At 32.6% G+C, this 16202-nt stretch overlaps 1 protein-coding gene across 1 annotated transcript in view; it reads right to left on the bottom strand.

Annotated features, from left to right (window-relative positions):
- Positions 1-12425, bottom strand: part of LOC105618356 — a 146218-nt gene extending 133793 nt beyond the window's left edge. Inside the window, exons 1-2 of the mRNA XM_012199898.1 lie at positions 12139-12425; positions 10817-11468 (exon numbers count right to left, since the gene is read on the bottom strand). Of these exons, the coding sequence (XP_012055288.1) occupies positions 10817-11468; positions 12139-12425 (939 nt within the window). The remainder of the gene's footprint in view (positions 1-10816; positions 11469-12138) is intronic.
- Between the last annotated feature and the right edge of the window lie 3777 nt (positions 12426-16202).

Here is a 16202-nt window from a genome sequence, read left to right as displayed (position 1 = left end):
AACTAAGTAATATATACTACTACTTCGTCGTCGTCGTACGTACGTACTATATACTACTACTACTACTACTAACTACTTACTACTTCTCTCTCTCTCTCTCTCTCTCTCTCTCTCTCTCTCTCTCTCTCTCTCTCTCTCTCCCCCTCCTTTCCCTTTCTGTCTCTCTCTCCATCGTATGTAAAATTTCTAATTTTCTACAAATAAAGATATTTTTAATCATACAGATAAATTAAAAAATTACCTACGTTACCAAATAAAATGATTTCATAAGATTGCTCTTCTAAATTTCAAAAATTTTTTATGTTAAAAAATGAATTTTTTTTCTATTTTAATATCCAGGCCGATATGAGAGAATAAAACACGTCATTCATGGACGTGAATATTGGAACGTTCTATTAATTGGGTTTTGAAAACGAATGAAAAAAAATCTCCTGTTATTTCAAAACGATCAGCTAACATGAAAACTATGAAAACATTATTAATAGTAATAATAAACTATATATATATAAAAATATCGACACATCATACACATGTCAATTAATATTTTACATCTAGGTTTTATAAATTCTGAATTATAATTCAAAATTTATATTATAGGTATTTATAAATTATAGGGATTAATAAACAAAATGACACTGAACTATTGTCCGATACTCTCGATTCTCGATCACTTTTCTCCAACTTAAGAGATCTAACAGAGAATATGTTATATATGAAACATGATAAATAACAACATTTAATATTATACAAGATTAATATTATCTTGATTAAGAAGGTTATATTTATAACTGAAAATAATAGATGGTTTTATAATACAATGTAAGAATAGGAGGAATTAGCAAATAGGAGGAATTAGGTAAGCAATACCGAGAATTTAATATGATAAGATAAGAAATAATTAAAAATTATAATTCATTTTACAATACAATCTCACTGTTATGTTTAATTGGTATAAGAGAGTACATGGATAAAATAAACCTCGGATCTGCTACGTTCCACATAATACATCGTAATCTTGAATACAACAATAAAATGTGATTACATGAAGAAGAACAATATGGTAATGAAGAACAAAATTTTGTATAATTGACAAATGGAGAATTATAGTTTATATAGATTTAACACATTGTATTAGTTAATTAAGATTATTTAAATTTGTAAAATCACTGAAGATGACCAGAGTCGAAACGTTTGATTGAATAGATTCAATTAGTTAAATTTTTAAATATAATTTATAAATAATATCTTTATGCTAATTTCATTATTCACAACAAAATAACTTGTGTAAGGCTCCAATAGCCTACTCATCTTTTAAGTTTAATTAAAAAATATAACGCCTTGAAAAAAATATTCAAAAAACTTTTTGAGAACAAATTTTAAAAATAATCAAGTAAAAGCACGCAATTACGGTCAGAAATTAACGATTATGTCGTCTTTTTTTTTTATTTGACGGCGGGGAATTTGCCATCCGCATAGCAGTTTGTCTAATATCCATGGAAAAACGGATTCCTCGCATTATCATTTTAGTTAGCAAAGATTGCACCAGCAATGTGCCGATTATCGATTCGAGTTCGCCCGCTCGTCAAGTAATCAAGAGTCAAGATCCGGCTGCAGCACCTCTTCTCGAATTCTGTCTGCACTTCGTTTTTCTTATCTCCCCTGAGGAAAGAAGTAGAGGGAACAGTCTTCCGGCGAGGAAACGCCGCTAACAAAAGTAAATTTTCACGACCAATCACTTTTCGCCGTGCGAAAAGTATCGATAGATATTTTATCCACGAACTTTTGCTTCGTATAGCCACATCAAGATTTCACGATAAATTTCAACGGTTTGAATTCTTTTTCACAAAAAACCAGTTCTTAAATAAATAAATAATCAAAATAAGTAGATTATTGATCTTTTTATATTTCAACTTATTTTTAATTTTTTTAATAAATTCATCGCGTTCTCTCATCGATAACTTTCAATATACAGATTTGGAGATTACGTTTCTACGATAAACCACCCTTGTGAAATTGTCGCTCAAAGGTACACGGTTATCTCATTTTCAGCGCCCGAGAAAAATCGACATTCTCGCGTCATATTTCACATACATATTGCTCTTGCATATATGCAGCTTTAACAGACCTTGTTGCAACACAACACGTTATTAGCATCGATTAACAAAGTGTCTCAACTATCATGCACTATAAGGTCCATACAAGCTTGCTCTTAGTGAAATAAATAATAGTGCTATTAAAATCTCCTCCTCTTTTTTCTTTAAAATATTTAATTGTAAACAAAATAATATTTCACTTAATACTGCAAATTTATCTAACAAAAAGTGTTTCTGAAATGATATTATAGTATTTATTATTTTAGAAAGATCTTTTGCTAGATAAATTTCCAAATATTATGTGAAATAATATTTTATTAAAATTTAATGTTTTAAAGAAAAGATATAATATATTATATAATATATATTATATATTATGTATACATTCTTTATTACGAAATACCTTTTTATTTTCAATCACTATCTCTCACAGTAAGAAATTCTAAGAATAAAGAATTTATCATTCTTTTCGTTCCATAGAAAAATAAGGGGAAAAAGCAGAGACTGAATTTAGGGAATCTTATACTTCTGCGCGTATTTAATGTCTCTATCGGAAAACGTGAGATTTTTAAAGTAAAAGAAATAGAATCATTTGTTCTATTTGCAAAAAAATTCGCAGGTCTTAAAAAAGAATTGCTCGAATAATGCGACGACAATATCTGTAGATAAACGGCCGCATCTCGCGACACTCTATTATGCAATGTAATGTCAGCAGATGCTGCATAATACAGGAGGAAACAAGATGAAGATCGGAATAAGGAGGCAGGGCGATTATTAATTCATGCTTTATCGTCGCTTTCCGCTTCGGGATAGTAAAACGGGAACAAACGGACGGAAGAAGAGAAAGAAACGGATGTTGAATCGGATAGTAAGGCTAAAGGAAAATCCGTCGCAGTCGCGTGTTTCCGCCGTTTACAAAAGTCAGAAATGGGACGCGATTTCATTGATAAATGGATTTTAATCAAACGCGTTCCGAAAGGAAATAGTGCGCGCGTTATGACTTCGCGATATGCATTAACGATGAACTTAATTAGGACATTGTCGTTCGTTTTCAAGCGACCGAACCGATTTCGTCGTTGAAATATCTTCTTCAAAAGCATCTATCAAGAAATTTATCACGATCGTCGAAATAATAAATCAAATTACTATCATTGATGAAAGAAAAAACAGCTGCGTAGACTGCAATTTTCCTATAAATTCGTAAACATAGGCCGGTATTTATCGTTTGTTCTTATTTCAAGATCGTTGTAATATTTTAAGATGTTAATATGGTCTTCTGGTTGATTCGCGACATCTTAAAACTGTACCTAAAAGTCTTAAATATAATATAAGAACTGAATATCGACCATAGTATGGATAGACGGAGCATATATTATCTGTTTCTCTTTATAAAAACGTGATGTTTATGAATGATGTGACAGAAAAGGGAGCATACTGACGGGCTTTCTCTAGTTCTTCGGATATGTGAAATTGTTTGCAAAAATTGTCAGCAAGACAGAGCAGGTAACAGATTTGAGACAGGTTATATTATAATACATTGTACATAACATTATATTAATTTTAAAAATGCCACAAAAATGTGCGATGTGATAATATAATATATATAAGTATTTATTATTATTAAATTAATAACGTAAATATAACATTGCAATTATATAAAATCTCCGACATTTATTTTTCAATATCTTGTTTTTTTAATCATATAATGTATTTTTTATCAATTTTAGTATCAATGTGTTTTATTGATTAAAAAAGTATCTCATGTTTTCTAGCAAACAATGCAAGCGCGAAAAGCAGAGAAAGCATGTCAGTACATTCTCTCTTCTGTCGCAGTCCCATTCGCTGATAACAATGAAAAGTTGGCAGTTCAATCTATTCTATTGCGTGTTTATAAAACGTGCGCGCGATCAAAAGTTTTTCGTTAATAAAATACGATTTGTTGTCGACATCGACTCGGATAACGATGTGGAAAAATGCCGATAGACATTTACTCATTTTTTCGAAAGTCTATACATACGTTTTAGAACAATAAACTAAGTGTTAAGCTAAGCTGCGATTGATATGATTTGTGACGGTTAAATATATAAATCATCACAAAAAAATCACTATTTTTCGCCTCGTAAATGTATTGTAAATTATTGCGAATTATTCATGAGAAGAATGCAAATGCAAACAGCGTCCTATTTTTCACATTATCTTTTAAGATTCTCAAAAATAAATCTTTTAGAAAACAGAGTAAAAGTTTTTAGCATAAACAAGCAAATTAAGAAAAAAGGCTCATTGTTAGTGCAATATCTACATTTTTGTATTTTACAGTTAGTTTACCGAGCGGGTCGGAATATCTAAAAATGTATAATGAAGTAGATTTATCAAGCGAAATAAATATGAGAGATTAAAATTATATATACAGGCCATTTCCAGAGAGTTTCGCAGAGTTATTACAGAGAAAGAGTGCAATATCTTTCACGGCGAGTGTTTGCGGACTATACATTCACAGCTTTATCGCGACAGTATTTAAGGTAATAAGTCATGTCGTTGAGAATCTTTCTGTCGACATTGGCGAATGTAGCGCGACTCGCATAAATTCAGGCGCCTTTGACAAACGAGCATACGTCAGTGTTAAATATAGAGAATTAAAATAAAATTCTTGTATGATAATGCGTTTCAGTAAAATTTAGTGAGCAATAAAAATGTTAATTTCCGGATTATAAAAGATCTTATCGATTTTGTTTTTTCATTTTTATTGCTCACATTGCGATAAAATCAATCTCCTTTTGTCGTTAACATAACTTAATTGATTTCTGAGAGACTCATTTTATAGGATTTGTGAGGACAACTTCCAGCGATCGAAAAATTTGGAATTTCGCGTGTCAAACTTATTTGAAAGAATTGTTTAGGACAAACATATATATATATATATATATATCTCTCTCTTCTCAAGAAAATTAATCAAGAAAATGGATTTTTGTTTCCTTCTTTTATATAAAAATATACTTCATTTATTAGTAATCGAGATGTTTATTTATTGTTTGCAAGTTATGCTTTTCTTTTAAAAGTGATCTATTCTTTCCGCAGAAAAACAGTAGTGTCGATAATCCCGTTTTATCAAATCGCGCTTTATCCATGAGAGATGAGACCTTAACCGAACTAGATCAAGGCACACATACATGTATATTCCTCATTAAGTCGTCGAAGTAGCGAGCGTAATTACGAGAGTAAATCCTTGCTAGTAGTTATCCCGCCAGTATACCCGCTCATTAATCGAAGGATAATTACATGCGGACCTCATCAAACTCATCTTGCGCAACGCCTCTCAACTTTCGTGTCGCCGACATAAATCGATTTATGCCATTTCGTCAATTGGCGCGCGTCATGCACTTGACACATATATATATATATATCACCGATTAAGGGATCATCTTCGCTAACGATGGAGTTTAATTGGACCTTGTGCCTACACTCGAGTACTAAGGGAGATGCGCATACTATTTATGAGACAAGAGCGAGCGCTTCGCATATTGCAAATTATATTGAGAGCTCTGAACTTTGTTTTGTTCGTCTTTAAGTGCTGACAAAGCCGAAGAAAGAGAAACATAGTCGGAAGAGAATTTCAACTCAACTTGCGAAACGACAATAGCGATGCTGAAATTTCTCAGAACTATCTTTCTTAATTATCTCTTTTATTATTTTTATATTTACTATATTTACTAGTGTGTAATAATGAATGTTAGAAAATTACGGTAAACATTCTGGAATCTTGTTTAGACGTTCTTCAGATCTTCTCTGAGAAGAAATCAAGCTTTAGTATGTCGTATAATAAACAATTTAATAGCGAAAGAATGTATGTCACAAAATTAAACCGGTTAAAAACTTTATCACTATTCACATTTTCTTCTGCTCTGCAACCAAAGTGTCTGTGTAATAGGTATACCAAAGAGGAACTTTCAGAACATATTTTATATGTTCGTCGTGGCCGCTAATCGTATTAATTACGCGTCGAAAAGCGCCACTTGCAGACCGTCGCATCGTGAAGCTTTCGGAAAAAAAAAAGTAAAAGCATCTAATTGTAAATGAAAAAAGTTAACGCTTGAAATATTGGAATGTGCGCAGAGGACTCCATCGACTCTAATTGGATCGTTCTTCTTGCTCGGTTGCCAAGAACTACATGTTAAAATCCTGTAGCAAAGTGCGCATGTTGATATATTTTTTGCCCAACGTGCAAATATAGACGAGTTGGCTTCTCTTTGCGTTTATTTGCAAGATGGAAAGCTCCAGGATGACACACAGAAAGAGACGACTAATTAAGCAAAGCGACTCAAAGAGTAGCGAGGTAGAAAGAGAATCTTTGTGCAGGGTATCATCAAAAACAAGTACTAAATATAAGCGTCAGCTTATAAGTTTTTTCACGTGTATTTATATTTCTTCTCCACTCATTTTATTTATCTCACAATCAATAACGCGTAATTAATTAAAATTATAATTATTCGATTTTATTAACGTTCGAAATTCAGTTTCGTATTTTTATAAAAAATTAAAATTAAAATGATACTCTTCATAAAGAAAATTCGTTTTCTCCCTTCCTTGCTATCTTGTACATATTATTCTCCAAGACACAGAACTTTCAATCTCCAAACAAAAGTTAGCTGTAACAATTTCCGTTACCCGAATCAATTATGTACTCTAACTTAGCAGCGGTACTTTCTGGAGCGAGGAAATTAATGATGCATCCCAATGGTCGGAATTATCCAACGAAGGAAAACGACCGTGAGTCACGTGACGCACTCCTTCATTTTACGGGAAATCATGAACCACAATGAAAAAAAGATGAATCATGATATCCGGCTGTAATATCCCCAAGTAGAATGGCTTTTATGTCTCATCATCATCGTACATCGTTTTCCGGACAGATTTCAGACTAGATTTCGTTGCTACAAGCGATGTTGCATGCGAGAACGTACGCGAGGACAACAAGCATTCAGCCGCTTGACAAAGCTATTCTTTCGTTCATCGTGCACGAAATGAACATCCGCCTCGACTTTGTCGCACATGACGCACCGCGTGAAACAATAGTTATTTCCGCATGTCCAAATAAGTGACATAAATTTCGTGTCACTTTATCAATGCTGCACAACAACTATTTCCTAAACTCACTGACATTATTTAAGATTTATTTATAGAGTAAGATTGTTAAAACTCACTATCTCGCCTAAAAATTCAATTATTATACTCATACACTTTCTTACAGATTATTTGAGAATTACATAATACTTAATGCTGCTATGTTACATTCATAACATGTAGTATAGTAGAATTATTATTTAATTATATCATATAAGAAAGAAAAAAGATTTATAATTTTGGTATAAAGATTATAGTTTATTAAAAAACTTAATATTTTTATGAGAAAAAAATGCGATTTCGGCAGCTTTATCCTACAATATATTTTGAATCTTGCATGCATTATTACTTTTATTACACACATACCTATATCATTATATATAATATTATATTTATATTATTTTTGCACTTGTTATTATTTAATAATTATACTACTTGTTATCACGATTGTGTATATTACAGGACTCTATGCGGACTCTATATCATAATTGTATGATATAATATTCATTATGATATACTCTATATCATAATGAATATTATATCCTTAATAATTAATATAATTCCTCTTCGAATGATTAAATAAACGCTTTTCACTAATTGTTCGTATAATAAAAATGTTAAAATAAGTGGAAATAATCATTGAATCAATTTTTAATTAAAATCCAATTTGTCTCTCCCATGCTTCATCTTAATCTATACACATTGCAACTCGGATAATATCAATTGCAATTATGCTAGTCTATTCTCATTATTGGAAGAAGATACGCGTAAACGCATATTAGAAAACGTGCTGCGTTGAGCGAATATACTGCATTGAGTGGACGTGTTGCATTGAGCAATGGAATACGTGATGGAATATAAGCGGTAATGTAGACGTGGCGGTTTAGAAAAAATGTTGTTTTTAGCGGTTAATATATCGTATCCAACCATCGTGCTAACATATAAAATGTATGCTTGCAAAATCAATATCAATCATATCGCAATAAAATCTTTATTAGGTAATACAGATAACTATAATATAGACATTAAAAACGATTAAAATCTCTCATTTACAATGCAACTAGAAAACAATCGACTATATTTTATTATTTATTTTCTAGCACATAGAAAATGTATGAACTCTATTTGATGAATGATATAATTTTATACATGTAACTTCCGAATTCTTTTGATTAATTAATTATTCAAGTTTATAATTAACTCACATAATTTAAATTAAATTAAAAAAAAAGGATCCTACAAAAAAAAATTTATAGAATACCCAGATAGCACAAAGAGAAAAAGAATAGAGAGTTCAAAAAGAATTCAGTCGTATGTCATTAATTCTGGGTTCCTTTTCAGATATAAAAAGAATTCTTTTTGCATTTGAAAACTCAGAATTTATGACATACGATCGAATTCTTTTTAAATTTTTTTAAACCCTCTGTGCTATTTGAATATTGAATACACTACGTAATCGACATAATATACTACATAATATACTACATAATATACTACATAATATACATAAACTATTCTTCACAGAGTCAATTATACGATTCACTAAATTATAAATCTTGTATTAAAAATTCAAAGATTTATGCTGGAGCACATTCAAATTTTCACTCAAGTGCTCCCTAGATATCATTTTATCCTTGTTTAATATACATGAACAACAAGAATACAATGATATCTGGGTGGTACTCGGGCAAGTATTTGAATATAGACCGGGGTGATATAGTTGTGTCTTTCTCGCGTCAGCGCGTACACAAAAGATATCGCTCGTAAAACTTTTGATATATTGTACGTGTATGCTTGCGAAAAGTCAGATTTAAAATTTTTACCGTTCAGCTTCCGACAATTTTTCGAGATTCAGCAAGCGTACTTACTCGAGTTTCTACGAGCAACGCTCACTATTTTAATAATAGTTTCTGTCAACTTAGTTACACGCCACACGGACAGACATGCTGTTTTCGTGTTCCGTTTATGTTTTATTTGGTGAATTTTATTTATCAAATCTCGGAAAAGGAAAAACATTAAGATCGGCCATTATTTTCGAATGATAATAAAATCATGACAAGGAATCGATTTATGCTTTAAATTAATTGAATTATACAAAAATCGGCAAATTTTGGATTAAATTTTGAATAAGTACTCGATATTTAAGAAAAAGACTGTTTTTTTTATTAAAAAAACAATTTATTATAGACAAATATGTTTTAGATATTAATTCAACAATTTTATTATTATAATTCGATAACAAATATGCTTCTCTAGAGAAATTAATTATTTAATTTTAATTATTTTGATAAAAATATATACAAAATATACAGGACATATTAAATAATGTATATTTAATTTCATTGATTTTATTTAAGAGATGCAATATATTATTGTCTAATCTGTTTTCACTCTAGATTTAAGCGTGAATCTCGCGTGACTCATTCCAGGATATATATTCAATTGTCGCGGAAAATTGCCTGAGGAAGAAGTCGGAAGAAGAAAGTCTATAATCCATCTTAAAGAGTACACAAACCGCGTGCTATCGCGACGCGGCGATAAATTCAGTTTACGAACCCGAGAGTGTTTGCGTCAAAGCCTTCATCGCGAGGAAAAGGAAACTAGGAACGAGTTTCGCGACCAGGCTACGTGATTTTGTCGCGAGGTAATCCAAAGCCAGGCGCGATAAGTCAGTGAGTTAAATTCCTTCCCGCGATGTGGAAATGAGGAGAAACCACCCACTTCACTTCGAGGACGTTTCTTCGGGTGCCCGAGGTCATTACGATAATCAACGGTTGGAAACCGCGTAGCGAGTACAATAAGTATAATAATTTTGGTTCATATAATAATTTTGTTCTCTTTCCTACCGGCGGTGCATTTTTACGAACCGGCTGGGAAGATTATTTGTAGAAAATGCAAAACCTAATTTTTTTGAACCTTTGTAAAAAAAAAGTTCGGTGCGTAAATACCGGACATTATTAAATCCGTAAATGGTACAGTATTTTGTGATGCAATTGCAGCAATAATAACTATAATAAGACTTTAATGTGCGAATTGTATATTGGTTCTAAGAATGTTTCAGACCCATAATTTGTGTGTTTGAAAAAGTATGGAAAAAAAATTTGCTGAAGCATCTAAAAATTTTGTTAGATACAGCTCTGAAAATAATTTCGTTAGACTATTGATAAATAATTATGTAAGCGCTCAAACTGATTGATAGCATGTCAAAATTGTTTGCAACGTTGCTCATCATGTCTGAGATTTCTACATAATTATTTTGATAGTTCAATAAAATTATTTTCAGATCTGCATCTGGCTAAATTTTTAAGTACTTCAACAAAATCATTCTTTCCGTGAAGTTGCGACTCGTTTTACGAGATCATATATTTTCAGCTCTGTGTAAGAACTGCATAAATTCGACTTATTTAATCTCAAGATAGATACAAATAATATTTGAAAGGATATTTGCATTAGAAGTTATGTGCGTAATTTTAACTTATGCTTAGCGTTTAGAAAGATAAGATATGATTTTGTCATTTAAAAAAATTTTACCACTAAACAGCAGATAAGAAAATACATTAAACAATTATCACAGGACACAACACCGAAATAACACCAAAACTCACCAAGAACTCGCCACTGCCAAGACTCTGCTGAGATCCATCCGGTGTGACGGCAAGATCCGCAACGATCGATGTGGAGAAGCTCCTGCGTGCTTGATGATGGCATTTGTGTGGACCAAGATTCCGTTGCGTGGCATAACCGGAGACTACTGCGCTCTCGTTCAACTTGGATGTCCAGATTTCCTGCTCGTGTTGTGGCGATTGACTGATGGTGCGATGTTTGGTAAACCTGGAGATACGCTCGGTCTTCACCCAGTCGTGATTTGGACGAGGTTGTCGCGTGATTGTCTGCAGCGACTTCATGGCATTGAAGCGCGAGAAACCATCTTCCATCGCGGCTGCCCAGAGATGATCCGGTAAATCTCTGGAACCACACTGCGTTTCCACGGATTGACGATCCGAGGATGAACCCAAACCGGAAGTAGTCGGTGTGGTCGGGTAGAATCTCCGATAGGATGTGTCCTTCGAATCCTCGATATCCGTGGAGTAGAAATCGCCGTCGCGTGACTCCAACGAGCGATTGTTCTCGTGTAAGTTCAGGGACGACCCGATGCCAGTCGAGGTGGTCGAGGTACGGCAGAATCGCCGCTCGTTCGCCGATGTCCATATCTCATCCGTAATCGAGGAACCGATTCCCGTGGAGGTCGTAGGCGTTCTGCGCGAGCGAGCCTTTCTATAGCCGCTATTGTATTGATACAGTAGGATGTTGGGGAGGAGGAAGGAGAATATTTTCAAAAACCCAATAACGTGTATACTTGATTTTGTTCTAATTGTTGTTTGAGAGGAATAACAAATATAAATTTTAGAAGTTAAGTGATCTTCTTTTGAAGAGAGTTTAATTAGACTTTAAATTTATATATAATAGAAAGTTAAACTTTTTTGTCAGATTAAAAGAATTGGTCATAAATGAAATTAATGCAAAGATGCATAGTAAACATAATAGGTGTACTTAGATCATTTTCATGACCAAAAAATATGACAAATTGCAATATTGTTTTCTAAATTTTTTTTTCAATAAATGATTGACAATTAGATTTTAATAAAAATTGGAAAATAATAAGAACCATTTGCACATCAAAGTTTTTTTAGTTCTACTTGTAATATGCCTCAACTTCCGTGAAATTTTTTCAAAACTAAAAGTTTTTTAATATTGAGATAATTGAACATAAAAATAAAGTATTCCTAACCGATTTGAAAAAATATTTTTGATATAAATATATTAATATCAAAATTGATTAAGTTGTTTTCTTCTTAATTAAAATTAAAATTAAAAAATCAGTAAAAGTTTTAAACCTTCATTAATTAATTTTATAAATAATATATACCTATGAGGAAAGTTTCTCTCTCTCCAGAGTTCGTCGGGGTTCGCAGGAGATGTGTGGCTCGTAGAAGAAGACGCGGCGAGAGTGGTATGTTGATTCGCATAGGAACATCTCTGCGGAAACCCCATCCCCTCGTCCAGGCCAGCTGCCCAGAGCGACTCGAGGGGTAGATCCTGGGCGCCCACGGGGGTATCACCGGCGCCTTTGCCACTTCCCACTCCCGTTCCGTGTTTCCCCCCGTTCCCAACGGAGGGGAACACTCTCTCGGCACCTTGAAGGACGCAGCACATACTCGTGCCGCCTCCCTCGCTGCCCCCGACGCCACCACCCTCCTCCTCCGCCTCCGACCCCCTAGAACCAACGCTTTGCAGGCAACCTATTGTGACCGAGCTTTTGACCTGGTGCCAGGCCTCGACCCCTTTTTTTAGGAAGGGGTGACGACCCTCCCGGTGGTCGGTTCCTCTTGTTCTTTCTCCTTCGGTAGGCCTTGCAGGCCCGACCAGCTCTTCAAGGCCAGTCCTTCATCCCTCTCGCCTTTTTATGCGTTCGAAAAAACTTTTTTGGCTGCTAATCGTTAGAAATGATCAACGAACGGTGACGATCGATGTAATGCTCCAGTGTCTGTCTTTTTATGTGTCTTCTTTTGGTAGGAAATTGTTGACTTGAGTAGACTTGAGTACACTGAAAGTTAGTTTCGCTGTGTAGTTCGCAAACAAAGTAATTTAATGCCATCGTTGCGGACTTTTTGTAAGATTGATGAAGAGATACAGAAAGAAAAGATTTACTGAGAATTACATAACGAAATATTCATAGATATTACATGATTCTGAATCTCTTTGGTAGTATAAAAGTTTTGGTAGTATTGTAGTTTCGTATAAATATGATACAACATCGATATTTTCCCTCTAATTTTCCCTTGTCTGGTTTAGAGTTTCTGAAACATGGCAACTCATCACCAATTCCTCGTAACTACATTTGATGTATCAATCATAGATATATTTCACTTCTACGTGCCGTATAAATGTAATTATGTTCTAAAACTCGCAATGTATTGATATAAGGTAATTTCGGCAAATACACCGCGCTGGGATTTACACCGCAGAAGTCAGAAAAAATAGAAGGAGTGAGGGTAATTTTTCCGCAACTACTCTATTACATATCTTCATGTTATATTAATATAGTGTTATGATTTCAATTTCTTACTGTTAATGAAATTATTGTGAGTTGAATCGATTTGTCACTGTGTTAAGTAGCACCATCATAAATTATAATCTACATAAAATGATTACTGTAGGATGTGCAAAAGACTTAGTGGTTATTTCGTGATACTTGAGTGTAGAGGAATAGTATAATAGAAAGCATGTTGTAATAACAAAATACAAGTACTTTGCTCTTGTATTCTTTGATTTGTTGTCTTGTATATCATTTACATATATCATTCTTATTCCTTAATAAAACTTATAAACGCATTATTTATATTTTATAAATTATTGTGTCTTTTTACATCTTATTTATATGCATTATTTGTAAATTTTTTGTGATTTTTCGTGACATACGCTCTCTCTCTCCCCCTATAGTAGCCATATATCCCACCCCTAGTATGGAAAAAATGCAAGGGTTTAAAAAAGTTCATTTTTTAATAGAAATATAAATATTTCAGATTTCTAATATTTTTTTCATAATAATAGACTACAAAGTTTTTACTGATATAATTCGTTTACTTTAAACATTTACTTTAAACATAGTAAATAATACTTAATAAATTAAGTTTTTGATAGGTATATACCGGCGTATATACCGGAATTATCCTAACATTTAAATATTTGTTGTATTTGCAAATTTATATATAAAAACATTATAAAAATCAACTTCAAAAATAGGACTTTTTCTTTTACTTAAATATTTAATATTTGTAATAGATTTATGCTAGAATAAAACACGCTTGTTTCCCTAACATCATGTATTTTTTCAATAAGTTTACCATCGAAAACATAATTTTTAATTTACTTATTTGTGTGCAGTATACACACCTATAGAAGTGTTTAAAAATTAAATTTAAAAACTTGTTTAAATTTTAAACTTGAAATATAAATTGTTTAGATTGTAAAAATTACATTTTACTTTTTGATTTTCATTGCGGATATATGATATCAATAAAATTTGTATCTATGTCCATAAAATTTTTATTTTATAAAAAATTTAAATAATAATTTTTTCAAACTGCTCTGTATTTGCAGTATAATATTCCCTTTTTTAGGTATTTTATTAATTGGCTATTTAGCTTAATAAAATATGTATATTCTGAGTTGCTTCAACTTCAAACAAAATAATATTAAACCCCTCTATATATTATATTAGTTAAACGAATACACTGATGAGCATTGTAATACTTCTATTTCCGGTCCAACAATCTATCATAACTTTATACAGTAAATTATTACAGTAACAAACTTTTTACAGCACAACATGGCAGATTATCGGGAACGCAGGCAACGATGCGACACGAAGTCAAAATTCAGTACTGCGTCTATTCTGCTTGTCATAGCTTGCATGCTATTTTTTCTTTCATTCATTCGTTCTGCGCAGCGTGACGTTAATTAGCTAATGAAGACTAACGAGAACGCGAAAGCCAGAGTGTGAAGTCTGGTCGATCCGAGAGACTATACACGCGGAACGATCCCGGGGGCATTCATAAAGCTTTCGATGCCGACGAAATTCGATGGAATGGCCATTATACTGCATGGGTAAATTGAAAGCCGCGTAATTCGTTATTTACCGACGCAGCTTTGTAATTGACCGAAGCACAGCAGACTCGATGATTTATTGCGATCGTCGGGACCTTTTCGCTGGGGCCGATCTGTCCCGCTCGTGTCGACTGTCCCCGACAGAGATTTACGAGCGATACGACCGTCGAAACGGCGGCAGAAACATATGATGGTGGCGATTCTGGATGATGTAGCTTCGCGTTAGAGAAGAAACTGGTTTTGAAAGTTCGCATAGAGTCATTGTCAAGATAACTCACAATACTCACGTTGTTCAACTTAACTAGAGCACTCGTCCTAATTTAATTTTGTAAATCTCATTTCTGCTTTCAATACATTCGCTCAATAAATTGTAAACGTAAATTTTTTTCAAATTTTAATGCATACAATTTTCGATTTGATAACAGAATATGGTTTTTGTATAAAAACGACTTTGGTGAACTTTTCGTTCTACGTATAATGACTCAGAATCTGTATCACATTACACACATACTTCAATAACTTTGTAATTGCTATAAGTCTGTATCAAGTTTTTAGAGCATCTTCTTGAAGAATCCATCTTGAATTATCATCCGATATACTCTAGTTAATATATTTATTACATCATTTCGTATAGGTTATTAAATGTGTTTAGGAGGTATTTTTATTTGATTGTGACTTTTATCTTAATTTTATTTAAAATTTGTTAAAATCATCACTAAAATTGTACTGAGAAAATGATGTAAAAAACTTAATGTCAGAACACTTATTATTTCTTTTATGTTAATTCTAATAAATTTCATTTACTTTAAAAACTTATGTCGACTCTTTAATAGGCATTTTTAAAATAAAATATTAAATATTATCAATTTATAATATCTAATTTAATTGGAGCTTTCCGTTTGATATTTTTAATTTTATAAGTCTTATCAATATTTCATATTATAAATCACAACAATCATTGCGATGTTTCTTAAAAATTCATATAATTTTGTGTGTTAAATTATTAGATCTCTTCATCTTACCGTGATATTGCTATATACAATAATTAATGGTAAATGAGCCAATCACGTTTCAATTTTACTTTAGGAATATTACAAGAGCAGCGTGATGTTTGCACGATCAAATTAGTATCTTGTTTACCTTTAAACGTGCTAGTCTAACTCGCCAAATTAGACCCGACGCGTTTTCCCGAAATTCCCGGTGCACCAGATGGAAATAAATTGATGAATTAGGGAGTTGCATATCATGCACATTGATTGCATGAAATTTACATTAATTTTCGGCTAAGCCCGCAAATACAACAAAATAAAATATTACAAATAA

The sequence above is a fragment of the Atta cephalotes genome (assembly GCF_000143395.1).
Source record: "Atta cephalotes unplaced genomic scaffold scaffold00016, whole genome shotgun sequence".
Classification (NCBI taxonomy): domain Eukaryota; kingdom Metazoa; phylum Arthropoda; class Insecta; order Hymenoptera; family Formicidae; genus Atta; species Atta cephalotes.
The sequence above is the reverse complement of the archived record's forward strand: the minus strand, read 5'-3'. Positions and strand labels throughout refer to the sequence as shown.